Genomic DNA, 26,223 nt, shown 5'->3' on the forward strand with positions numbered 1-26,223 from the left:
CGCATCATACCTGCCCTGCCTCCTCCAAAGGGTGACTGTGAAGATCAGGTGGGATACGTTATACCAGAATTGCTTTTAAAACTAAAATGTTGTATGTATTCTTATTTCCTTTAAACTTCACCAATAGCACCAGAGGGCTTCAAACAGAAGGATGTTAACATCTTCTGGACCACCTACCATATTTCATCAAATTTAAGATGTTGTCAGTTGTAAAATGCACTATTTTAAAGTGTAACTTGAAGGAAAAAAAGTTGCCAAATAAACGGACATCTGTTGTAAGATGTATGCTGATTTCAGAAATATATGTATTTTTTTTAAATCTTTTTTTTTAGGGTGCACCAAGCATAATGCAAGATCTTCCCATGACCAGGGATCGAACCCATGTCCCCTGCATTGGGAATGTGGAGTCTTAACCACTGGACCACCAGATATATATATACTTTTAAAGCACGACTACAATAGGAATGGCGTGAAGCAGGGGAACAAGCACTGAGGTCTAGGCCCTGTTCTGCCTTGGTAACTAAGTGTACAACCTTGGGCAAGACAGTTATGCTTTCTAGACTTGTTTCCATATCTGTTTGAAGGAAGAACGAGAAGAACTCTTAGGTTTCTTTCAGCTGTGATATTTTATGATTCCCACACTGCTCTGTCACTCAAATCTTCTCACTTCCCTCCATCTTGGTGTGGCCTTGCCGTTCTAGTTCCAGTCATCATTTTACTTGAATGACTCCAAGGGCCTGCTGACCTCTCTTCCTCTCGTCTTGACTCCCCACCATTCATCTATACCTTGTGCTCACCCTACAGAATGTTGAGGACCCAAACACAGTTGCACATGATTGTCACATTCAAATTCAGAGAGATAATATACAGGTAGAGTTGTGTTATTTGCTGGCTATAGAAGACAGTGTGAACCTCACGAGAGGAAGGATTGGTTTAAGTTTGAAAAAGACAATACAAGCTAGTGCTTTAAGTTTAGCTCTTAAAAGTCTTCACTGCAAAAAAGGCAGGTCTCAGGCTTCCCTGGTGGCGCAGTGGTTGGGAGTTCGCCTGCCGATGCAGGGGACACGGGTTCGTACCCCAGTCCGGGAGGATCCCACATGCCGTGGAGCGGCTAGGCCCGTGAGCCACGGCCACTGAGCCTGCGCGTCCGGAGCCTGTGCTCTGCAGCGGGAGAGGCCACAACAGTGAGAGGCCCGCGTACCGCAAAAAAAAAAAAAAAAAAAAAAAAAAAGGCAGGTCTCTAGGCAAGATAGGTCCACTCCTTTCCTAGATTTGGTTTTATGCCTTCTGGAAAAAGGAGGGTGAAAGCTAGGAAATTAATTGAATGAAAATAGACATTGTTTCCATTAGAGGAGACAGGCTATGCAGAGCATAGCATCCCTCAAGGTAAAGTGTGATAGCTCCATCACTCACTTTGGATACAAAACTCCAGGGAATAATGACAGGGGTCCAACTTCATGCCCACTGAAGATGAACTGACCTCACAAAAACTTTTCCATCTCTAATTTCTGTGTCTACTTCTTACCAAGATGATCCCTGTCTCACCCTCCACACATGGGTGAGATGATGTAATGGCTAATTTGGCCAAGGATTGAGGAGCAAAAATAAAACACAGTTCAGTTATTGTTCAAACAGCAATGTTTAGTTGTACAACACATAAAGTCTAGCAACATTTACACAACCAGTTTGAGTGTCTGTTTGCTTACTTTCAACTGGGAAAATTAATCATAATGTCACCAAAAGGTTGCCTGGGACTGGTAACATTTAAGAAATGGGTCGTTCTTGCATCCCCTAGGCTTGGGCCTCTTGCTCCATCAGGACTTGGTTGTAGATGAATGGCCCACAAGTCACCAGCCTTTGAGCAAGTTGTGTCCAGGTGGAAATGGTGGGGCAGTGGGCAAGGGGTATTCCATAAAGACATAGTGTGTGGGGCGGTGGCAGCCGACATTCGCAAACATTCATGCATCTGATGCGGGGCTGTACCCTCCACTGGGGATTTTCCACTAGCCTACAGTGACCAACTGTGGCCAGGCTGATTCATTACTCACGTTAATGGAGTGGGGGAGGGGGTGGGGTGGAGTAGTCAGGGTGGGTGGGAAGAGATTCCCTCTTATTGCTAAGTGGACAGAAGGGTGCTTTTTTCCTCCTAGAGTTCACATCCTGTGACTTTCTGGAGTTTTGTGTGTGCATTTAGTTCTTATTTAAAGTTTGAGGATAAGGAAGTCAACTCCAGGAATGTCTCAGGAAAGCCACGCTCCCTAAGTGGCTGCATTATGGGGCAGGGAGGGTGTGTGACTACCCTCCGGGCCAGCCACAAGCAGTGATTTTTTTAAAAAGTGATCCTAGCCCTTGCTCCCCCAGATCTGTAGTGACCCACCCTTATAAATAAGCTTTGAGCAATGAAGGAGGCACCCTCGTCCCACCTTGGGGCTCACACAGCTGACGTCAACAAATCCGACAAGGAGAAAAGTTGCTTTCTTGACCCTCTGAGGAAGCCAAGAGTAGCTCATGCAGATGAATGGACAGGGAACAATGCCATTTCCCTTGGAGATGGTTACAAGTAGCCAGTATGGGTTTGCAAGGGCAGAAGGAGCTCTTGGTGAGCTCTTTCACCCTACAGATGGGCTAGGACCAGCTGACACAGATGATGGAGGAGGGCAGTGCTGGCGAGAACTCCATTCCACTGGGAGGAGAGGGGTGGTTTGGATGAATGGAAGAAGCAACTGTCCTAAAGGGGCAGCCGGCCCCTCCCACCGGCTGAGGGCTGAGGCTGAGAGGGGCCGTGGTGTTGGCTGGACACACACAGCACTAAAAAGGGCGTGGCCCTGCAGCAATAACAGCTGAGAGGAATGGAGGGAGGAGCGGTGCTTGAAATGGCCTTCATTCTGCAGTGGGACAGGGGGTGGCTGGCACAGGTGGAAGGACAATGCCCAGGAGGCCTTCTCCCTGCGGGGGGGTTGAGAACGGTTGAGGGTGTGGAGACCAGCAGCTGGCAGCAGACATATAAAACAGCTTCTCCAGGGAGGCTGAGATCATGATTTAGGGGCGCCAAGCATCAGTCTCCTACTCAGCCTCTCCAATACCCCCCCCTCACCCCTAGACCTTCCCCGCTAGGCCGAGGTGTCTAGTCCCACGTCTCCATATAAGCTAGGGATCCCTCTTCTGTTGAAATGTAGCAACCTCTGGGCTCTAACCCTGCCGCTCTTCTATCCTGCCTCGAATAACTTTGTGGGTGAGGGAAGATGTGGGTTGGACTGGTAAGGTGCTTCCAGGAAAGACTGTGACCATGAGTTTTGGGCCACTGGCAACAGATCACCTGCCTCTTTCTCCTGGTCCACTGAATCTTGGTCTTAAGTCTATGTGTTCTCCTAGCACCTGAGTGATAAGGGACTATCAACGCTGGGATCTGCAGGGGACCAGTAAAACACCTAGGGTTAGACCAGGAGATGGAACAGGAGGTTGTAAGAGGTTACTGTAAACTGTATCACTTGTTTTCCCTTGCCTAAGGCTAAACTGTTTCCCCAGCCCCAAATTTCAGCCACCTTACAGACTATAGGAGAAAGAGTAACTTGTTTGTAAAACAACAGGGGAAATATATGCATTAATAAATACAGGGCTGAAGGGAAAGGCAAGAAAAGGCTACATGTATGATTGTGGCTATCACTGGGAATGTCTACAGGGGTCAGGAAGAGGAACTGGGGAAAAGCAGAGAAAGACAGACAAAAATGCGATTAGCTTCAACATGAGAGAGACAGTGAGACAGAGAGAGAATAGAAGAGAAATAAAGGGCGGGGGGTCAAGTATACACAAGAAGAAGAGAAAAACAGAAGCCAGCTTTAAGGAGGAAGAATCCTGATGGAGAGAAGGGAGGTGTGGTTTAAAATTGCCAAACTACCAAGGAAGACAAACACTGTATATTGTTCTTGATACTTTAGACTCAGTTCTTCTAGAACTTAATGCCTAAAACAGGTTGTCTCACTTGACCAGCACATGTGCTTCTTTAACCAGTGGGCACCGCATAACTCGCTGTGTCTCCTCCTTTGCTGGGCTGCCCACAAGCTCGGGGCCATTTTCAGCGCTCGACCGCAGAAACTTTCTTTCCCATGCCTCTCTATAAATCCAATTTCTCTTGAAATCTCAGTTTGTACTGTCCTGTGATTTAAGCGATGATTTTATTTTAAGTGGCCTAAAGTCGTTTTGGGAAGTAGACTGGGCATCAATCCTAAATATAGAAATGAAGCTAAAGGGGATTAGGGTAAAAAGAAGTGAAAAGTCAGAGGGGGTAGAATGAAGGAAGGAGGGAAAGGGGGGAAAAGAGAGAAAGTGGAAGCCGAGGGGAGCGAGGCAAGGGGAGTGCGGAAAGCAAGCAGTCTTTGGTGGTGACAGGTAGTAGCTTTCGGACAATGAACGCGACACGGACCAAAGGGTGGAGCTCTCTCCTCCACTTCTAGGTACTACTTCTTTCTGCAGGAGCCCAGCTCTGGGCTACTTCTCTGCTCTCCCCTGACCTTTCTTTTCCCAAATAGTCCTAGCCTTACCCCAGACCAACCCGGACTTACAGAGAGGGTTAAGTCATCAACTCCCCGTCCCCTCCCAGGTCTAGCTCCACAGACTGTCCTTGGAGAATCTCTGCAGTCCCTGTTTGCAGGTGGGTTTCAGAGGTAAGAAAGCATTAACTGTGGCTCACCTGCTCCCATCATTTTTAAATGAAACCTCCCCCAGACCACTTGAGTGAGGCACACGGCTTTGTTCTGGGACACAAGGAAAGGAGACAGATAATGGACAGCCATGGAGGAACCAAACTTACAAGGGACTTTCCAGGGAGGGCAGTAAAAATACCTCACCCCTGCACAGGCGCACACACATACACACACACAATCTCACACACACACTCTCTCTCACACACACACACACACACACACACACACTGTAGACAAGATGCTCCACAATTACCAGATAGGCCTGTGGGACAGGAGAGAAAGGAAGAAGGTGGTTGGTGGTGGTTTGGGGATGTGTGTGCATGGAGAAGTGGGTATGTGTGATGATACAGAGAAAGGGTCGTCATGGGTTACTGTCGTGGCTTTCCTCTGTGTCCACGCTCACCGGGGGGAGGCCTCCATTGTCATTGAGCCGCTTGGCCCTGTAGGTCTCATAGTGGATGTTGTGTGTCACTTCCTTGAGGTCCTGGAGGTGGGTCCTGAAGGACACAGGGTGAGAAGAGAGAGGGATGTGATTAGCGGCGGCAGGAGGAAGAGGGGACCCACGTCTGAGGTCCACACATCGCGTCCATGGCCTGGACCCACTCCAGAGAGCCCATGATACCTCTTGAGCCCCTTTTCCTTTGAGACGCGAGCCGGGACTGGAGCAGAAAGCTCTGTCAGAGAGACCTGGGGACTGAGGAAGTCGATCTGAACAGACGGCCTCCAGACCCCAAATAATTAAACCTGCCATCTGACGGGAGGGGTGCATCTTACCTGATGACAAAGTCTCGAAGCAGGGCAAACTCACAGTGGTTGAGGTTTTCCACTGTGAACAACAACAACAACAAAAAAAAACAGGTGGTCATTTCACTAATGCTGCAACACCAGCCGGTGAATTTCTGTTCAGGTCATGGAGGCATTTAGGAGGGAGCCACGGGTCAGGCTATGGTCACCCTTTCAGAGGTGTGCTCATCTTGGCACTTCAGTGCATTGGATTTCACTCATTGAACAAGTATTCATTAAGTAGCTACAGGGGCACAATACTACTCTAGACTCTGTGGAATAAGCACTATTATATCGCCCATTTTATAGAAAAGGAAACTAATACACAGGGAGTCTAAGAAACCTGTCAAAGGCCTAAGACACAACTCCTATCTTTGAGGAGCTCATAATCTGATTGGAAGACAGTAACACACATAGAAAATAACGACGCCATCTTAAAAAGGTCACGATGGCTTTTGATAAATTTAATTCAACATAGACTGAGTGCCTACGATTTGCAAATCACTTGCCAAAGACTGTGGAAGCAGAAGAGGATTAAGCCACAAACCCTCTTGTCTCACAATCTAATGGGTAGGGCAGATATTCTCATGATTCAAGGCAGATGATGAGAAAAAGCTATTTTTAAAAAAATCCCCACAAAGGGTCATAGAAAAATGAGAGACATAATGGGATGAGAGATATAATGGGATGAACCTGGTTTTGGAATCAAAGTATCTGGGTCTAAAATCCAAGGTTCACCACTAACAAGTCATGTCATCTTGGACAGGACACTTAACCTGTCTGAGACTCAAGTGCCTCAGGACGGATGTTCTGAGAACGGCCACGCCTACCCTGCTCCCCTCCGAGGGGTATCATAATGAATGTGATCAACTGAAGTGATTCTCTGAGAACTTTCAGAATCATTGTGACCTTCTCAAGGTCACACCGTTCCTCATAAAATGAAAATGGCAACATCTGAACAACCCTTCAAGGGTTTTTCAGATCATGCCTCCTTTCATGTGAAAACCTTTCTCTGGTTATTCCGATCCGTATAATCTCTCCATGTTCTGAACTCCTTTGACCCTCGAGCTAGTGCCTCCCGGTCAGGTGCTAAATCCATCTTTTATTGCTTCCTGCCTGTGAGCCTCATCTTCCCAATTAGACTGTAAGCCCCTTACGGCAGGGTCTGGCTGACATTCATCTTATATCTTACATCCTAGGACTGTGCCTTGACCTATAGATGCTTAATAAATAAGCAAAATTGACCAGCAGCCAGTTCTTCAAGAAGATGCACTGAATTACCTTCAATGATCCCCCAGGGAGTTTTTCTGCCGAGGACCCGCTTGCCATTCACTTGGTACTCCTTGTCACTTCCCACCACAGCGAAAGGCATGCTCTCCTGCTGACAAACCAGACACACGTGCATGTCATCCTCCTACCATCTGGGCCTCCAAGGGCAGGATGGAGTACGGTCCCGGGCCTCTAGCCTTGAACTGCACATTTCTGAAGCTCATTCAGTGATCCCATTGATGGCAAGGGCAAGGCTCTTGTCTCTTAAAAAGAGCACTGGACTGGGAGTCCGAAGGCCTGGGTCCAACCCCGATTGCTCCCCATGCCTAGCAGGTTAACCTCAGTAAGTCAGCTTCCCTACAATTGGAGAACGCTGCACGCTCCTCAGCGCTTGATCAGGTTTGGTTTGATTTGCAACAACCCTGTGAGATAGCCAGGAAAGACAGACCTCTTAAACGACACCTACACGACTGACTGCCAAAGTAACTGAAGCTTTACACTGTCTCCCCCACTGGCAGAGGCCCACACCCGCTGAGCTTCCAGAGCTCAAAGGCTGCTTTCTGATGTGCGTAGGCCCCTCTGCTCCACCAGGTATCTGTTCCCAAATCTTTTTGCCTGGTGTGTACTTGTTGTTGCAATTGGATAAATTAACTGTTATATAAGCTGAGGACATATCAGTGTGGAGAGTTGTTTCTCTGAAACTTAAGTTGAATGTTTCAGAAAGACTTGATAAAGGTGAGCTGCTTTTGCATTCAGAGCGGACTTACCTTCAAAGAAGAGGCCTTGTCTCTCTATGAAAAGAATGTTTAATGAATGTATTAAAACACTTTTTATAAACATTTAAGATAAATAGGTTTCATTTTTAAAATAACTTCTTCACTTCAATTGATTTTTTCAATTAACTGACCAACTACCTGTCTCAACTACATCAGGTAAGGGGCTTCTACCAGGTTACCACACTTGATGATGGAGACTCAAGACCAAAGCAAATGAGTGATTGGTCCCAGGTTACAGTGGTTAATGGAAAAGCTCAGACTAGAACTCAGGATTCTGATGTAGAATCATGGAATAGTAGAAGTTTAGAATTGAGAGGGATCTTAGAAATCACATAGGTCAGTGGTTTTCAAGCCAGGTTTCATGAAACCTTAAGATTCCCAGGAGAGGGACTTCCCTGGTGGCGCAGTGGTTAAGAATCCGACTGCCAATGCAGGGGACACAGGTTTGATCACTGGTCCGGAAGGATCCCACATGCCACAGAGCAACTAAGCCCATGTGCCACTAGAGCCCGCGCACCACAACTACTGAAGCCCGTGCGCCTAGAGCCCGTGCTCCGCAACAAGAGAAGCCACCGCAATGAGAAGCCCACGTACTGCAACAAAGAGCAGTCCCCGCTCGCCACAACTAGAGAAAGCCCACGTGCAGCAACGAAGACCCAACGCAGCCAGAAAAAAAAAAAAAAATCCCAGGAGATACCCCAGGGGCTGCTCAGAAGGTAGGGCTGTGCCTGTGTCACTTAGCCAAAGCAGCTCTGTTTTTGTGTTTTACATATTGGAGTCTGTCTGACATTTAATTTTTTTAAGGGTTCTTCTAGGGGAAAAAAAAAAAAGCCTATAAGCCTCTGAATTTTATAGAAGGGGAAACTGGCAAGCAGAGCTCTGGTAGAGTATAGATACTTTGGACCCCAGGCTGAAGCTTTTCCTGCCTGTGCCCTTCCATCACCCCATACCTTGGTTTCACTTGGCCCTGTGGGGGAAGGAGAGGCTTTCGTGTGGTCTGGGGATGGACGGAGCACTGGCTTCCTGGGTGCAGCGTTCACAGTCCTGTCCAGCGCCCCAAGTCCTCAACCTCTCCCCTGACACTTCTGGTCTGGGTCAGGCAAGGTGGGGCAGGGAGTATGGAAAGGGAAAAGCAGGTTGCAAAGCAGAAGTGGTACGTGACCCACATCCCAGGGGGACTGAGGCGGGCATCCGGGTGATGAACAGAGTCCCAGGCACCTACCCGGATTTTGTCATTCTCTGTCTTGTCCTCCAAATCCTCATCAAATTCCTTCTGGGGGTAGAACTCAATGCCATTTACTTCAAGCTCCTTTCGAACCTAGAGGTGGGGAGGAGAAGCATGGTAAGGGGAGAGAGGGCTATGTGTGCGTGTGCATGCGTGTGCAAGTGTGTGCATGCTGAAGGCAGAGGGATGAATGCAGTCTTTGATAATCCAGTTATCTCTGAACTCTGAGGCCCTGGGCAGCAGCAGGATCCTGAACATATGGGAGCCCCAACCCTACAATTACCATAGCCCACCCCAGCCTGCAATGAGGAAGAGTCTGGGGGTCTAGCTTGTTCACCTTAGGGTAAGATTAGGATTCAGACAAGCAGTACAGCTGGGAACAGATTCCACATGGGCAGTGCTCATGCCATACTTGTTATATTCCTGTTTGCAGGGAAGAGAGGTGCATCGCCCCCACCCCCAGCCTCTCTGTTTATCCTCTTTCAAAGCTCGGCTTAAGTCTCCTCCTCCAGGAAGCCACCCAGCATCTTTTCAGTAATCTACTTGATTGTAAGTTTCTTAAAGGCAGCAACTGTCTTTATACTTCTTCTGCGTCTCCCCAACCCCGTCGCCTGTGTGTCCGACACAGGCTAGAGCTTATGGAAAATAACAATAAGGACAAGCAGGCAGTTGGTTAATTAGTCCTTCAAGCAGCCTAACAGTGAGGAGTGGTTTCTCATGCTCATGGTGATTTGTGTTCAGAGGTCTTTGCAGGTAAGTTTGGAGGGCAGCAAGAAGGCTGGAGCTGCACTAACTTCTCTTCACTGTTGGTCCCCAGATACCACCAGTCCAGCCTCTTTAATGGTTGAGTAGGGGCTGGGTGGGAAGCGGGGTAGAGGGTGGATATAATAATGAAGGATAGGAGAGGGCTTGGACCAGAAGAGGGGAAGGCAAGGATGGGGACAGGAAAAGGAGGAGGGGGCCTTCTCACCCTTTGCTTGAATTCAGACTTCTCCTCCAGGGTCATGGTGTCAGCCTTAGCAATGACAGGGATGATGTTCACAACTTTGCTGAGGTGTTTCATGAACTCCAGATCGAGAGGTCGCAAGCTGGGGCCCAGAGAAGGTGGAGTGTCAGAGCCACCGTGCCCTCCCCCACGCAGCCACTGCCACCATTCCAGGGGCACCCTTGCGACAGGAGGACTGGGCTGGGAACTGGCTGAGGCCAAGAGGCTGCTCCCTTTCCTATCCGACACACATCCACCATCTCAATGTGCAGAAGAGACCCCGACTCTCCACCCACACGTGGTCCACCACCTCTCTTTCTCCTCCCCGGTTCCCATGCAAATCCTGCCTTCTTTAAGCCCCACTCAAACCACGCCTTCATGACATCTTTTCTGACCTGAGCTTTCTTTCTCCTGGGGACAGCTGTGGACTGCTGTCCCTACCCACACGTCCTTGTGTCACGGTTACATGTGTGTGTCTATTCTGCCTACAAGACAGCACTTTTTGACAGGTCTCCTCCCAGCCCCCAGTTAGTCCTGCAGGGCTCCATCTGGGGGCCTGATCCCTCCCCCATCTGCGGGGCCAGCTTCCTCTGGACTCTGGGGCCCCCATCTGGCTCTAGTTTGCAGTCTAGGGGACTCATTCAGTCAGGCCATCTGCTGGCTTGCTCTGACCTTGGGTCCAGGTTCTAGGGAGGGATAACGCAAACTTTTTGTTGAGTTCCTGAGCTCCTCCATTGAAACCCTGATGAATATCTGATTCCTCCAACACTGGGGGCCTGCCTTGCTTGTGCCATCTTCTCAAGAACTGAACTAAGCTGGGCTTAGTGATAAATCACGAGACCCCCGCCCTCTGCTCGCCTACTTGGATTGCTCCGTTCTCTCCTGGTACTCCCTAGCATGGAGCCCCGCCTGATACTCAACAACCAGACTTCCCAGCATGCCCTGCTTATTGCCAGTCTTCATCTCTAGACACCTGGCTCCTCATGCTGGGCTGGCCGCCCTCCAAATGCCTACAGCTGGGTACCTCCCCCCGCAAACACCAGCCCCAATCCGGTAGCCCAGCCCCTCCCCATTTCACCCTTCTTACTGCCCCTGACCCCAGGCTTGTGCAAAGCAGGTAGCTCTTGAACAAATGAGGAGCATCTGGGGCACAGAAGCCAACCTCTGTCCGCCGGCACAGTCGTGCTACGATGCCAGAACACCAATGGGCGGCGTAGGGGCTGGCGGCCGGCTTCACTCTCCTGGCAAGAAACTCTGGGGAGTCACCGGACTGTGCCTACACTGGGGCCCATCTGGCCCTCCCCAGCCGAGTCCAGGTAACGGTTACCCACTACAGGTTGGGCACAGATGATGCAAACTAAAGCCAGGCCCAGCAATGGGGGTGGGACTGGTACATACGAGTGTCCCGTCGGGGAGATGAAGTAGAGGCAGCAGTGGACACGAGTGTCAGGGATGCGTTTCTTCCTGGCTATGTTCACCTCCTCCTTCAGGAATTTCTCATATTGTTCATTGATGTATTTCTCAATGGGCTCCCAGCTGGGGGGTGGGAAGAAAGCAGATGGATGTCCCAGAAGGACAGGACCTGGGAGCTCACCTTAGACATGGTCAGGAAGCAGTCCCCCTCACATCCATCTCATTTCCTACCTCCCCTGGTGGGTCTAGGTTACCTGCTGACTATTATCCCTCGGCCTCCCACGGATGGCTTTCCCTGTGATCAAGGGCAGAGCTCCCCTGGGGACCTAGCTCTCTGACTGGGCTAAGGGACCCTGCAGAACCCCATCCCACTCCCGACAGCAGCGCACACTTTCCCCACATCCATTACTTATTAGCTGGGCAGCTCTGGGGAAATCTCTGCCCCTCTCTGAAGCTGTTTTCTCCTAAGTAAAAAGAGAGTAACAATAGGTGCCTGGAGAGATTCATAGAAGAATCAGAAAGAACAGGTATAGTACTTAACAGAGCAATGGCACGTAGAAAGTACTCAGTCATGGCAACAATTCATTGATAACAATGAATAATAACCCTTCTCTGTCCAGAAGTGTGTGTATAGCCAGAAAAGAAGGCAACCAGCCACTTCTCTAAGATCAATACAGCCAGTTCCTAGGTGTGCTGCTGAGTGGTCCTGTCTGTCTGGGGCAGACTCCAGCTCCCTCACAGAGGCACAACTGTCACCATCCCTGTCTGGGAGCAAACTTCTGCCTGGAACCTTCTGTAAAGTGGGGAATGTCACTTGCCATCTGGTTCTACAAGGATTAAGTCATTAGTCACTGCAGTCGCTGACCTACAATATACCCTGAAAGGAATTCAGGACAAATAACAGGATAAGCCTTCTCTGCACTTTGGGAAAACAGGCCCTCAGATAGGTCTATTTCAGAAAAAAAAAAATTTTATGGACCCAAATCCTTACACCTTCCCCTACTTAGAAAAACACTAAAATCTTAACTGAGATATCTGATCCTCGTGACGAGCCTTTTGCTGAGCTGTTTGCTTGACTCTCCGTATCCCCCAGCCAGAAATCACACATATATTGCCTCTCGCCCACCTCTTCAGAGCAGGTCCTCAGAAGCATCTGAGAGTCTGTCTCCCGGGCTACAGTCCTCAGTGAGACAGTGAATGAAACCCAACTCACAGCTCTTACGTTGTGCTTTTTTTTCACAGTCGACCCTTCCGTCTATGCCTGGGCAGTGTATTTCACCCCTTCTTGGCTGGACGCTGACTGCAGCTTTGCTCTGTGGATTCCCAGAGGCAAAGGTTCTCCATGGAAACTCCCCTTCCTCCTGTTTTCCACCCATCCTCTCTTTGTCCAGGGCTACCACATCTGGCTCTCAGGTCAAGCTCCCTGCCATAGCCTTCAGCCTGGATTTGCACCCCAGTTCCCCTTGCTCTGCCTCTCCTGCCTATTATGACAGACCCACTCCCATCTCCAGGTAATCCCTCAGCTGACATTCCCTCTGTACTGTCCCCTTCCATCCCCATGCCTGGGCCCCATGAGGACCTCTTCCCTCACCTCCTGACAAAGCCCCTCCGCTCTTTCAGCAAGCCTTCCCGCTTAACCCCTCAGCAGGGAGGGCGCAGACGGCTCTCAGTGTGAATGAATCTGCGCCACATTCAGTATCTGCCTTGCAGAGTCTTTAGGGTGGAAATCTCACAGGCAGACATACCAGTTTTCATTGTTGATCTGGTCTCCAAAGCCTGGCGTGTCGATGACAGTCAGCTTCATTTTGACACCGCCTTCCTCTATCACTGAGGAGTGAACAGAAAAAGCACCAGGATGCCACAGAGCAACTAAGCCCGTGCGTCACAACTACTGAGCCCACATGCCACAACTACTGAAGCCCGCGTGCTTAGAGCCCGTGCTCTGCAACAAGAGAGGCCACCACAAGAAGCCCGCGCACCGCAACGAAGAGTAGCCCCCGCTCGCCGCAACTACAGAAAGCCCGTGTGCAGCAACAAAGACCCAACGCAGCCAAAAATAAATAAATAAATAAATAAATTTCTTAAAAAAAGGCACCAGGGAGATCACTCCTCCAGCTGACACCAGGTGCCCCTACCAGCCCGGGGGGACCTGGGCTCCTTCCTTCTGCAGGACTGATTATTGGAAAAGTCGAGTTCAGGGTCTTCAACACCTTTGTCCATGCTGTTCCCTGCGCCTGAAATGCCCTCCTTACCCCTTCTGCCTGTCTAAATCCACCCAGCCTTTGTCATCCAGCTCAAATCCTACTTCATTCCTTTCTAATTCCCTCACCCCCTTTCCTGGACTTACAGTCTAAGGAGTTGGCTCCCTCGTGTTTAGGGCTTAATTCTATTCTGTCTTGAGGTTGCCTTTCATCTGTCTCATTCTCCAAGAAGCCCCATTCTTTCCCTTTTCTGCCAGAGGCTCCTCTGAACAATGCCCATCGGGGTCCCTGCCTGGTCCTCACCGTGCCCGATAGCTTTGATCTCCACTGTCTTGGGAATCTTCTCTTCCCGGTTCCAGCTGGAGGCCTTGCGGCTCACTTGGGATTTGAAGAGCGTGTTGACTAGTGTTGACTTGCCCAGTCCACTCTGACCTGCAGCAAGACAGGAGGAGGATGAGAAGGCAGGGAGACCCCATGCCCACCCGCCGAGCCTAGTACCTCTCCCCTGAGCTTACAGAATTCTAGAGCTGTGATCCAGGCCCTTGACTGACGGCTCACTGGGGAGGCAAGGGGCTGAGTAGGGAGAGCAGGTGGGTGGCAACGGTTTCCTACTTACTGGTGAAGGACCTGGGGGAATGTTAGTTGGATTCCACATTCTCTCCTTCTGGAGCCCCAGGACCACTGGGAAAGGAACAACCTCTGCATTTGTCTCATGTAGTGGTTTTTGGTTTGGTTTTGTTTTTGCTTGACCTAAGTTTTTAATATTTAATCATACTAAAAGTAAAGACAGAATTACTTTGCATACTGACACTGCAGTTCAGCAGAAGATTTCATTCCAAGGGAGAGCTCCACACTAAAAAATATTTGAAAACCACTGGTCTGAGCAGTGTTTCTCAAACATGCACCAGAATCACACCGGCAAGGCTGGCAACTAATGAGTGGCACTTGGCATCACCTGGGTGCTTGTAGGAAATGAGGTACCCCAGGCCCCACCCCAGTCCTATGAATCAGAATCTGCATTTTAACAGGACTTCAGATGAATCAAATGGGCAATAAAGTCTGAGGTGTGCTGGTCTAGAGCATTCCTGTCATATATTAGGAAATGGGCCCGGCAGGGGGCTGGAGCCTAAGGTTCTAGACTCAACTGTGCTTCTTCCCTGAAGCCTTGGACCAGCCATGTTTGCTCCTCTGGGCCTTAGTTTCTCTTTACTGATAGGACGGTGGGGAGGGAGGGAACTGGATGAGACCAGGGATGGCAAATAAGGTCCATTTCTCAATCCAACTGATCAACTGGCAGTAGCCACGTGCCTAATATGTTTAAAAGGCTACCTCTGGGCTCGGTACTGACTGCGCGCAGTGACTGACCCGTGACGAATGCCACAGGCACTGCCGGGGAGAGAAGAGGCCCACCTTGCTAGAACGGGCGGTAGAGTGGTGAACAAGACATCATCCTCACCCTCAAGGAGCCATTGGGTGCGAGGGAGACAAAACATAAGCGGACAATGCCCAAGGGAACCTAATCCAGTCTCTCTGGGATCAAGGAGGACTTCTACGAAGAAGCAATAACTAAGCTAAAACCTAAGAATGACTTCAAATGACCCATGAGAAGCTGGGAGGGCAGGTTCTAGAGAGCAAACAGCATACACAAAGGCTAAGAGGTAGGAAAGAGCATGTTAAGTCCAGGAGAACTGTTCCCTGTAAGGGAGGAGTCGAATGCTACATGGGAAGTGGTAAGAGAGCAGTGGAGAGGTAGTGCCAGGCCAGGCTAGGAATTTAAACCCGTAAACTTACGAAAGATTTTAAGTAGGGTGTGTGACTTGAGTTTTGCAGGTTGGAAAAATTATTCAGTCACTGGTGGACAATGGATTGAAGGAGACAGGAGACAGAGAATCGGGAGAAAAAGAAGTTTGCACCAGAAAGTAAATCAACTTATGTCACCAAGCACAATGTTTAGTTTAGCCGATGTTTTTTATAGCAAGACTTCCCAGACGATTTACACTCTGGCCTAGCTCCTTATGTTTACGCAGCACTGAGTCAGGTGGCCCTGGTAATCCAGGGGAGAGAGCCACTCGGCCTAGGGTGGTGGCAGTGGAGACGGAGAGAGGTGGACAGACTTGAGAGATATTTACCAGGTAAAACTGACCGTATTTGATGATTGACGGGATTGGGGGATAAAGGAGGAGGAAAGAAGGATGATGCCCAGATACCAGTTTCGGCAACAGAGAGAATATCTCACTGAGGTCAGGCAAAGGCCCCCCCTCTGCTCTTACATTCTGTGACCCAGTGACCCTACTTAGTGACCAGTGTCCTGGAAATTCTCTCTAAGCTTGAAAGCACACAAAAGATCAGAAAGAAGACCACCTTTCATCCGATCCTCCCCCAGCTCCTGAAGTTAGGGGAGGACACTGGTGATGCCCCCCGTGTGCCACACACACGACGGCAACTTGAGCACAGCCAGGTGTTGGTGGGGCCACAATGACCACCCACCCACAGCTCCCACCCTTGGATCAGCCAGCCTGTGGGGAGAAAGGGCTCAGGCCTTTGTGATCTGCACAGCGAGACCTTTCCTCCGAGAAAGAGCTCCTTCTAGAGAAGCCAGGGCTGAGGCCGTCCTCGAGAAAGAATCGGGATCCTGGGTGCTGCCTGCCACCAGGGCCTCCAGGGAACCCACGGCCTCCATACCAACGACCATGATGTTGAAGTCGAAACCAGTCTTCATGGTCTTCTTGCGCATCTGCTCGATGATGGTGTCGATGCCAATGTAGCCCAGCAGGTTGGGGTTGATGCTGACGGGCTTCATGGGCACTGCCGGCTTAGGCCTGGGCTCAGGCACCAGCTCTGACATGGCTGCGTCCGTCCTGGTCTCCGGGAGCCCTGAAAAGCCAAGGTGGGAGGGGTGGGCTAGAGGAAAGCAGAGGTCACGTGGAAGGCACAGTCTTATTCTCTGGATACAGAAGCATACAGGGTTGGGCCTGGAAGGGACCTTACATGTCATCCAGTACAGGTCTCTCATCTCACAGATGAGGAGACTGACGCCTGGGGGGGAGGGGCTTGCCAGGAACACAGCAAGTCAGATGCAAAATCTGGACCAGTACCCAGACCCTCCAGTCGCTGGGGCACTTTCTTATGCACCTCGCTGCTCCTAAGAACCACATCTGTGTCTCTAACCCAGGGGTTTCTCCACCTTGGCACTATTGACATTTTAGGCCAAATAATTATTGCAGGGAGCTGTCCTGTGCATTGTACGATGTTTAGTGACATCCCTGGCCTCTACTAGATGCAGGTAGTAGCCCCCCCCAGTTTAATGACCAAAAATATTTCCAGACAGTGACAAATGTCTCCTGGGGACAACAGTGCCCCAGCTGAGAACCACTGATCTGAGAGATGTCTGGGGTTATTCTGACCTGAGTTCCTGCTTCCCCCAGAAAAACGGCAAAGACCTTTTAGGATACTGGACCTAACATCTGTTGACTGCCTGTCACTGATCCAGTTGCTTGTCTTTTAGAAGCACATGGGGAGACTTCCCTGGTGGTCCAGTGGCTAAGACTCTGTGCTCCCATTGCAGGGGTCCCAGGTTCGATCCCCGGTCAGGAAACTAGATCCCACAGGCCACAACTAAGTGTTCACATGCCGCAACTAAAGATCCCACACACCGCAACTAAGACCTGGCAGCCAAGTAAATATATAAATAAATATTTAAAAAAAAAAAAAAGAGGAAGCACATATAGGGCTACCCCATCTCTGCAGAGTGAGCATCACTCCTGTCTCCCAGCCTCCGTGTCCCCTCTGTTCCACAAGCACTGCTGCAAAGTAAGGAGGTCTGCGCCCTGAGGTGCCCCCAGACACCCTCCGAGCCTTAGTTTTGAGTCTGAGGGGGAATAAGTCTCCCCTTTTGACTGCTGGGGAGAGGATGAGACCCAAGTAGGGGCCATCACTGACCTAAGATGACATGACACAACGTGTTCTTGGGATGGTGGGTAGCAAAAGAAAGGCGAGGCTGAAATCACAGCCCTTCCCCAGTGGAGAAAGGCAAACATCCCTCTGTGTCTGGCAGATCATGGGTATATTCACATACAAGAGAAATCTGTGTGTTTCCTCATCAGGCCACTGTCCACCAGGGTGGGTTTCAGGATACAGCAACTCCATTTCCCTCCCCGTAAAATGGGGGTGTGTGGTGATGTGGAAAGAGCCTGGCTCTGCTGCTTGCCAGCTTTGTGGACTTGGGCAAACCACCCCCCCTTTCCACGCGCCTGCTTCCTCCTCTGTACTCTGTAAACCGGTTAGGATCGTGAGTAAGGCTGTAGTGAGCACTGCACACGAGGTATATGCCTAGAAGCGCCTGCACAGCGCCTCACTGTTCCAGACCCTGTTGCTCCTGTCCCTTTCAACTTCACAGCCTGTCAGGAGGGGAAATGAAGTGGTGCATGTGAAAGCACTCGTTAGAGGGAGGTGCCCCAGATACTAATTACACAGCACAGTTACTGGACTCCACGCTCTCCAAAGGCCCTCTTCCAGCTCTGCCATTCTAGAATCCTACGGTTCACGGTTACCACCCTGCAGAGTCTCAGGCTCACAGAGAGAACTGATGGAGCAGCAGATGGGAAAGAGGGTGAGGGGACAGGAGTACCTCCCTCCTCCACCCCCAAACCCAGCCAGGAGTCTGTTCTTGTACCCCTACCACCTGGTCCTTCCACTGGTCCTGGCAAGACTCTCTCTCTCTCTCTCTCTCAATTGGAAACCATTCTTTCCTTGTCACTCCCAGGCACAGCCAAACCTGACAAAGTCTCAGGACCTCCCCAGGGCCTGGCATGGCTCCCTCCTGCTTCCTAGGAAGCTGTTGCCAGCCAGGCAGCCCCAGAAGGCAGCAAGATTGGCTCAGCCCTGCAGCAGCTGACTCTCAGCAGCCTGGCCATCACATCCACTCTGCACGTGGCTCCCAGACCCAACTCAGCACACCTGCACTGGGGGCCAATGCCCCGTTTTCCCTGCCCAGCTGCTCATCTCCCTCATGCCTCTACAGCCAGCCCATTTGGTCTCCACAACCTGTGTTGTGAGAGAGATCCATCGGTGTGTATGTGTGTTTCGGGCAGGCAGGGTCTTACCTCATTTTACAGACCTGGAAAGTGAGTCTAGTATTTATTTATGGGAGTTTTTGTAAGTATTTTTATAAAGTGTGTGTCCTCACCATGGCCAGCTCAGCCCTGGTCTGTCAACTGCAGCATCTTCAAAGATCATTCCCAAAAAGACAGACCCTGGTTACAAGAAGGGGGCGGCCTACCAGATTCCCAGGCAACAGCAGGCCTGCTGCAGGTCCAGAACGGGAGCAGATCTCACCTTCATTCTTCTATCAAGCACCTATGAGCACCCATAGAGCTCCTGCTGGCAAGCTGCCCCTCCCAACCGCATGGCAATTACAACCACCCATCAGCCACAATTACTGCAAACCTGTGGTGGGTCACTGTGTCACAGCCTTTGCTGGAAGACCCTTCGCCCACTCCAGCCCCTGGCTAACTCGTCCTCTTTTTTCACCATTCAGCCCAAGGGCTACCCCTCAGGAAACCTTCTGCTTTCCCATCTCGTGTGGATGCCTCTCTTCTGTGCTGCCTCAGCCCCCGACTAACTTCCTAGTCATCACATTCATTCACTCACTCCATCCCATCCCTCCCATCCAGGCCTTCCCACAGGCTGTCAAATGGGAGCCTACTCCAGCCAAACTTTAGACTAAATGCCAAGGACACTTTTGGACCCCAGACAAGGTCCTTGCCCCCAAGGGCCCACTGTTTGGTGAGGGTGCCTGACAAGTGCATAAAGCCCTCCAGGGCACAGGACAAATGCAGCTCTGGAGCTGAATTCTGTAGCTCCATCCTCTGCCCTTACAGCTCCCCTGGTCCCGCCATGCCAACTCCAGATGGCCCATACTTGACTCCCAGCTGGATGACCCCTGTGAGCCTCAGTGTTCTCCTCAGGAAAATAGGTACAGTACCTACCTTGCTGGGTTGCTATGAAGCTTATACAAAAGCATGGACATCAATGACCTGGCACAGAACATATGCCAGTTCCCACCCTTCTTCAGGGCAGGAGCCACGTCTTATTGATTTCTGTGCCCCAGTGAACCTAGTATAACAAGACACTCAGCAATGAATGAATGAAGGCAGATGTTACTTCAGAGCCATCACTTTTCTCTTCCCTCAGATGCTGCTCCCTTGGCAGAGCAGCTGACCTCCACCCAGCAGATGGCTCTTGTGTGGGCCACGGTCACGGAGGTAGACTCTGTTACGAGACTTTCTCCTTCCCCTGCAACAGGGATTGGAGGGGGGCTCCCCAAGGGGGGGCAAGAGCTCAGGATGGGGTCACGGCAGGATGTAGCTCAAATATGCCATCCCGCCTAAGTGGTTCTGGGGGCTCCTCCTAAACTCCCAGCTCTCTCAGGGCCCCTGGAGAGGAGGGGATCTGTCTGCAGCACCCCCTGCCGGGAGCCACCTGCCCATCAGTGCTCCAGGAAGAGACATTGTCCACCCCACTCAGCTCTAGCTTAGTCCCCACAGAAACAGCACCTCCCCCCATCCCCATGCCAAGCAAGGGCCCTGGTGCTTTCTTTTACAGGCAAATGAATGGCTTTGTCTTTGTCTGGCCCAGGGACCCCACCCCTCTGTTGGGAAGGTGGCAGCAGGGGGAGGGGACCTTTCCAGAATAGCACCTTCCTCCCTGGCTTAGTGGGGATCCAGGGGGTGGGGAGGCTCTTCCATGGGGAGCTGCAGGTCTTCCTCAGCCCCCAGCCGCCTTCAAAACAGCGCCCCCACCCGCAGAGGCAATTCCAGTCCACCCCAGCTCCAGCCCCCGGCTCTCAGAAAAGGAATCACAAAAGATATCTTAGTACTTTCCCATTCACAGAAGCAAAGGGCCCTGGGATACCCCTGCCTCCATCCCAGTCCTCTGGAGGCCAACGAGTTCCCTTGGAGACCACCAGCTGGTGCCCGTCTCAGTGTGCGCCTATGTGTGGGGGAAGGGGTCTACGTGTCAGCGCACAGGTCTCTTGTCTGGCTGTAGGTGGTCCTGATACCTGCGCGTGGTGTGCATATGTGTGCACTTCTTGGTGTGCTCCAGTGTGGAGCTCTCTGTGCGCATCTGGGGGCCTCCTCGCTTCTTCGGGGCTCTCTGTATCTCTCCGCGTTTCCATATGTGCATTTCTCCGGGCTTGTACATCTTGGGATGTGTGCCACCGTGTGTGCGTGTGTCCGTGCGTATGTCACCGCGCATGGGTTCCTCAGCGCATCAACCCTCCCCGGGTAGCATCTCCAGCCGGGCTTTGGGGGCCGCAGCCTCCTCTCGGCGCGCGCCGGTGGCGCCGCCGGCCTTCCTACCTTTGGACATGAATCCTCCTTTGTCTCCGTTCCTCCGGGAAGATGCTCAGGGCGCGGGGCTGCAAGGCTGAGCTGGACGCGGGCTCCTCCTGGGCCGAGCAGACCCTGCAGCCGGGCCTCGCCCCTCTGCGTTCTCCGCCCACCCGCCCGGCCCGCGGCCCGGCAGCGTCGTCCCCGCGCCCCGCGCTGCCGCGCCAGCCCGGGACTTCGACTCGGCAGGCTCGGCGCAGCGCTGCCCCTGCCCGCTTGCACCGATGCCGCCGCCGCCGCCGCCGCCGCCGCCGCCGCTGCCACCCGCACCACGTGACCCGCCCGCCCCGCCGGGGGCCCTCCCCTCCCCCTCCCTCGGCGTCCTCGCCCGCACCGGCTCCCCTCCCGTCCGCACACGGGAGCGGGTACCCAGGGCCGGTTGCGGGCCGCCGGGGAGGCGCGCGGGGGCGCTGTGCCTGCAGGCTCGAGGTTCCGGGTGGGGCATGGTTCCCGCATCCCAGTCCCGGTCCCTCCCCCTCGATCCTGCTCCCGGCCTGTTACCCTCTAGGCTGGGGCGGGGCGGGGAGCGCAGGGGACCTGTGGGAGCTGCGGGAGGCGGTGCGCGCGCGAGAGTCACGCGGTGGCTGGGATGCTGGGCTGGTTCAACGCGGTTCTGCCCAGACGCGGGTGCCTGTAGAACCCTGACTGATTCAGGAGCCCGGGTTCCAGGCCTGGCTCTGGGATAATGAGCCCTGTGACCTTGAGCTAGTCAGGAACTTTCCTGAGCCTCAATTTACCCTTCAGAAAAATCATCCTTGCATTCAGTCCACTTGAATGGACAGCATATTGCCAGGCCTTGAGGGGACAGGAATGAGGGTCACCATTTCTGTCCTCAAAGAGCTCTGGGTCTGGTGGGTCAAGACAGAAAGCTGGCCTGTCCTAACGGAGGGGGTGGGGTATGCACAGGGTACTGTGAGTGCAGGGTGGTGGGCACCCACCGGGTACTGTGGGTGCAGGTGTGAGGGCCCTTGGTGAGGGCCAAGATGGAAAGGCAAATATAGGTGCGAGGGAAGAAGGGAAAGCAGTCTATGGAGAGACCCAGAGGCGAGAGCTGCATGGTGCTGGGGACAACAGAGCTCCCGGGTGCACCAAAGCAGGGAAAAGTCCAGACAGGGATATAGAGTTAAGAGGCTGGAGAAGTCCAAAGCCTTGGAAACCAGGCTAAGGAGCTGGACTTATCAAAGAAGGTAACAGCGGGTCACCAACAGCTGTTAAGCAGGAAGTGCTGCCATGAAATATACGAGTCCCTGTGGCAGCTGTGTGGAGGGGCAGGGGGTGGCCTCACAGGGACAGAGGGATGGAGAGGAGGGGACAGACAGCCAAGGACTGAGGAGATTGATCAACAGAGTTGGAATTAGACTGGGTGGGATGAAGGAGAGAGAAAGATGAGGAAGACGAGGATACCCAGGTTTCTGGTATGGTGCCTGCAGCTGAGGGAGTGAGATCAGGGAGGGCAGAAGTCAGGAAGAAAGGGGCTGCCTCTAGACATGCCCGGGAGTTGTCTGGGTAGAGGGGTCCGGCAGGCCACTGGGTGTCTACACCTGCATTTTGAGAGAGAGGGCTGGGCTGAAGATGGAGGGAGAGCTGAGGTCCCATAGGGAGGAGGGAAGACCAGAGCCTGGGTGGGCTTCCCCAGGCTGAGTGTGCAGAGGGCGATGAGAAGGGGGCTGACAACCCCCAACGCCAGTTAAGCCACTGGACTGGATGCTTTCCAAGCATCTGCCAGACCCAGAATCTCTGAGCCTTTGAAATGTTGGGAATGAGACTGCCCAAAGTAGAATCCCAAGATCTGGGTTCCCATCGGCTTACTGCCATCAACAGCTGTGCGACTTTAGGCGTGTCACAGCCTCTCTAAGACCAAATGAACTTCTAGCCCTTGTGTTGACCTGTTTTTTCTTCTATGTAGGACTTCCAACCTACAAGTCCCCAACTCACCTTTCAGGACTAAAGGGCTGGGGGTAAGGGACCGAGAAAAAATTCCAGGTGAGGCACCTTTTAAGCAACAACCATCTTCCTGAAAGGCCGACTGGGGATGATTTAGAAGGTCTCGGGTGAGATCACTATTCACATCTAGAGGAGCCTGGCAGTGTCCACTGTTAGACAAATCACCACTTACTGAAGTGCTGGTCTGTATTTTCGTGTAGGTGGTTTGCTTTTCAAGCTGGACTCACCTATAGATCACCTAATTATTTCAGCTCTTCAGGGAACAAAGAAACAATCATGGAAGATGCTAAAGGACAGACTCAGCATAATTGCTCTCCCACAAATTACCCCTGTAAACCCCCTTCTGATGGCTTCCCTCAACCTGACCTCTGACTGGCAGAGTGGGACCCAGTTCAGGGTGCACCCCCTGTGTTCTGCCACTCAACCCCATTCCCTTTTCTCCCAGCTCATTCAACTCTGACTTTAAAGTCCCCCAGATCTATCCAAGCGTAATCCAGCTCCAGGCTCATACACCCCAGTAGTCCAGCGCATCCCCAGCCCAGCCCTTTGCATTTACCTTTGGTTTCTCTGGCCAGGTCCAGCATGGTGAGCGCTGTGACCCAGTCTGTGGCAGCATCTGCCGTAGCATGGTCCAGGGCTGCATCTGTGCTTCTGCTTGGCATTGATGGGTAGGTGACAGTGTCTGATCTCGTCAGCTTAATGACACTGTCCAGTGTGGTCTCACCAGTGACTGGGTCTGGGGTGACCGGCACAACTGAATGCATGGCTGTGCCCAGCCTGCTTGTATCCAACACAAGAGAATGCGTAGTCATGTCCAGCTTGGTTCTGTTCGCCCCGGCCAACACCAGGGCTGTGTCCAGCTTGCCTGGATCTGGTGCTGCCACTTCCCTGGCTGTACCCTCCGTGGTTGTATCTGGCTTGGCTGTGCCCGCTGTAGCGATGGCTTTGCCCAGCTTTTCTGGGTCTGGGGTCACCGCGTCCGTGACCGCGCGTGGCTTGGTTGTGCCTGCTTTAGCCAAGTCCATGGCAGAGCCCAGTTTGCTATCCAGAGGAGGGAACTCAGTGCTTGTGTCCAGTCTAGATGTGTTTGGTGTAGCCAAGTGGACAGCCAAGCCAGGCCTATTGGTGGCCATCGTGGATAAATGTCCGGATGTGCCTGGCCTTGTTGTATCCAGGGCAGCCAAATGCATGGCCGTCGCAGGCCCCGTGGCAGGGATGGCCCTTTGGAGATGCAGCCGGGGTCTCTGAATACCCCTGGGCCGGGGCTTGCCTCTTCCTGGAGAAGCTCTGGTAGGCACATGGGCGGTCATTGGGACAGGGTGCCTCTGACCCACCAAGCCTGGCCCTGCAGGACCTGGTGGACCCTGAGCTAACCGGGACTGGAAAGGCAGGGTCAGGCATGAGCTCACCAGGGGCTTCTCCACCGCAGGCACCCTGCTGGGCTTGGCCAGACCTGGGTGACCTGGGCCCTCGGAGTGGACCCTGTCCCCTGGCACTAGGGTCACAGGTGGTGAGTCAGGAGAAGGCAGCCTCCCTCCTCTGTGGGTGGCAGCCTCCCTGCCCGGGGTAGACACCTGTTCCCAGTGAGAAGGCAGGGGGCCCAAGCGCCATGCCTGGCTGTGCTGGCGGACTGTTAGGGAGATGGAGCTGAGCTTCCTGGGTGCCAGGCTCTTGCCAGTCTCCTGTGGGGGCACACTCCACGCCCTAGCTCCAAGGCCTGGTCGGCCGGAAGCCTGTGGGATGTGGCTCTGGGGGAAAGCATCCAGATGGATGGTCTTCTTGAGCACAGGGATGAGAGGCGACACCCCTCCAGGGAGCTTTGAGGGGCGGGCAGGGCGCCCCGGTAGGTGGCTGCGGGAGAAGGAGGTTCCAGCACCTGGGGCTCCGTGAGGCTGCATCGCAAAGTCGTGGTCCATCCAGGTCTTTCGTCTTCCCCTGATCGACAGAGAAAAGGGGCCGAGCGGGGGTGAGGTGCTCGAGCCTGCAGGTGCTGGCCCTCCCCGTCCTGACTAGCAGCTAGCACTCCTCTGAAGGGGCCTTGTTTGGGAGACTGTCAAGTCCTCAGTGGAGTACACCTGTCCCTTCCTACAGCCCTCCTACAGCTCCCACCTGCTACGTGCCTACACACCTCACACACATGGGCCCTCACACACACACACCTACCAAGATACCAGGTGAATGTGGAAGAATGTTCCAGCAATGGGTGGAACCCAATGAGCAGGCTGCCCCGGCATGAGGAAACCTCTCCCTTTGCAGGCCTGAGTGTGGCCCCTCTCTGGCCAACTCCATGGAGGTCCCATATACCTTTTCAGGAGCCCCAGTGGAGGGCAGTGGTTATTGGAAGCTTATCTGCTTCTTCCAAAAGGGGCCAGAGGACTCTGAGTTCCCACACACAGCAGCCAGAATAGGAGTTCAGGCGTCCAGGTAGGAGACCAAGAGGTGACCAGTTTGGCTTGGGAAGAGGGTCTGCACCTGGGGCTCCTGCCTGGAACCAGGAAAGAGCCCTGGGCTGGCCTGCTGCTGGAGCTGAAATCGGAGCCAGAACTGGAGCTGAAGAGGGCCCTGGACGAGGTGAGGCTTGGGAAGTAGAGAAGTAATGAGCATTCACAGGGTACTTATCCAGTGAACAAGCCACAGTATCTGCCCTGGGGAGACCGGCCATCCCCAGGGGCACCGGACAGTGAAGCAGGCAGAGCTATGCTGGAGGTGAGCCTTGTGGGGGAAGCATTAGCTCAGCCTTTGGGGTTAAAGGAGGGAGGCTGGGCCTGGGGCTGGGGGAAGTCACACGGAAGGCCCAAAGGTGAGGAAATGTGGCATCTTTCTGGAAATCCTCCATGGGGCTCCCAGGCTGTATTGTGGGGGAGGGGTGAGACAAGGTTGCAGGGGCGCTGGGGCCCAGGCCAGGCCGCAGTGATGCTCAGGCCCTGGAAGATGACCTGGTCAGATCTGCAGGTGGCCACTCCAGGACTGTGTGACGGCAAGATCAGGGGGGAAGAGAAGTGGAGGCAAGGAGGGAGTTCCCTGGTTGCCTAGTGGTTAGAATACCAGGCTTTCACTGCCGTGGCCCCGGTTCAATCCCTGGTCCGGGAACTGAGATCCTGTAAGCCTCGCAGCAAGGAGAGCAGCGAGTTGAAACACTCTGTGAGCTGGGGGTGGGGCTGGAGAAGGCTGAATAGCACAGAGGAAGCAGCAGCAGGACTGCCAGGACATGGTGAGTCAGGGAGGGGGCGTCCAGGACTGGCTGGTGGTCTGCGTGGATGAGCCATCCCCTGACGGGGGCTCCACAGCTCCCAGACGGCCAGCTGGGGCACACTCTGGGCTCCATATAACCCACCCTCTGGAGCAAAGTCGTTTCTGTTGCTTTCAGCACAGCAGGTGGGGCCATGATACCGCTGAGGGGGACTGGCAGCAGGGGCTTATGGCGGGGAGTGTGATTTTATGGCTAGGGCCCTAAAGTTCGGAGCAGGGGCGGGGAAGACAGGACACTGGAGGGGTCTTTGTCGTCTTTCACGGTGGCACCCCAGCCCCTCATCCCC

General features: G+C 52.8%; 1 protein-coding gene across 5 annotated transcripts; it reads right to left on the minus strand.

Moving 5' to 3' along the window:
• Window positions 1–1,655: 1,655 nt before the first annotated feature.
• Window positions 1,656–24,603, minus strand: SEPTIN3 (septin 3). 5 transcript variants are annotated; one of them, XM_060164569.1, is made up of 11 exons: window positions 23,244–24,603; window positions 16,035–16,226; window positions 13,656–13,784; window positions 12,897–12,978; window positions 11,137–11,274; window positions 9,724–9,841; window positions 8,751–8,846; window positions 6,765–6,864; window positions 5,475–5,526; window positions 5,104–5,197; window positions 1,656–2,946 (listed from the first exon to the last, which is right to left on the minus strand). In XM_060164569.1, exons 1-11 carry the CDS (start codon window positions 24,601–24,603, stop codon window positions 2,881–2,883), a joined length of 2,427 nt encoding a protein of 808 aa, XP_060020552.1. In that variant the 3' UTR covers window positions 1,656–2,880. The 5 variants fall into 5 exon arrangements, with proteins under 5 accessions (XP_060020552.1, XP_060020556.1, XP_060020554.1 ...); XM_060164573.1 differs by lacking the exon at window positions 23,244–24,603 and adding an exon at window positions 20,714–20,848; XM_060164571.1 differs by lacking the exon at window positions 16,035–16,226.
• Between the last annotated feature and the right edge of the window lie 1,620 nt (window positions 24,604–26,223).

The sequence above is a fragment of the Lagenorhynchus albirostris genome, chromosome 11, assembly GCF_949774975.1.
Source record: "Lagenorhynchus albirostris chromosome 11, mLagAlb1.1, whole genome shotgun sequence".
Classification (NCBI taxonomy): Eukaryota; Metazoa; Chordata; class Mammalia; order Artiodactyla; family Delphinidae; genus Lagenorhynchus; species Lagenorhynchus albirostris.

Coding starts and splice junctions, on each gene's coding strand:
- SEPTIN3 (XM_060164569.1), bottom strand. CDS start 24,603: ATGGACCACGACTTTGCGATGCAGCCTCACGGAGCCCCAGGTGCTGGA. Junction 12,979..13,655: donor GATCAAAGCTATCGGGCACG/GTGAGGACCAGG, acceptor TTCACTCCTCAG/TGATAGAGGAAGGCGGTGTC. Junction 5,198..5,474: donor CTTCGAGACTTTGTCATCAG/GTAAGATGCACC, acceptor TGTGTCCTTCAG/GACCCACCTCCAGGACCTCA.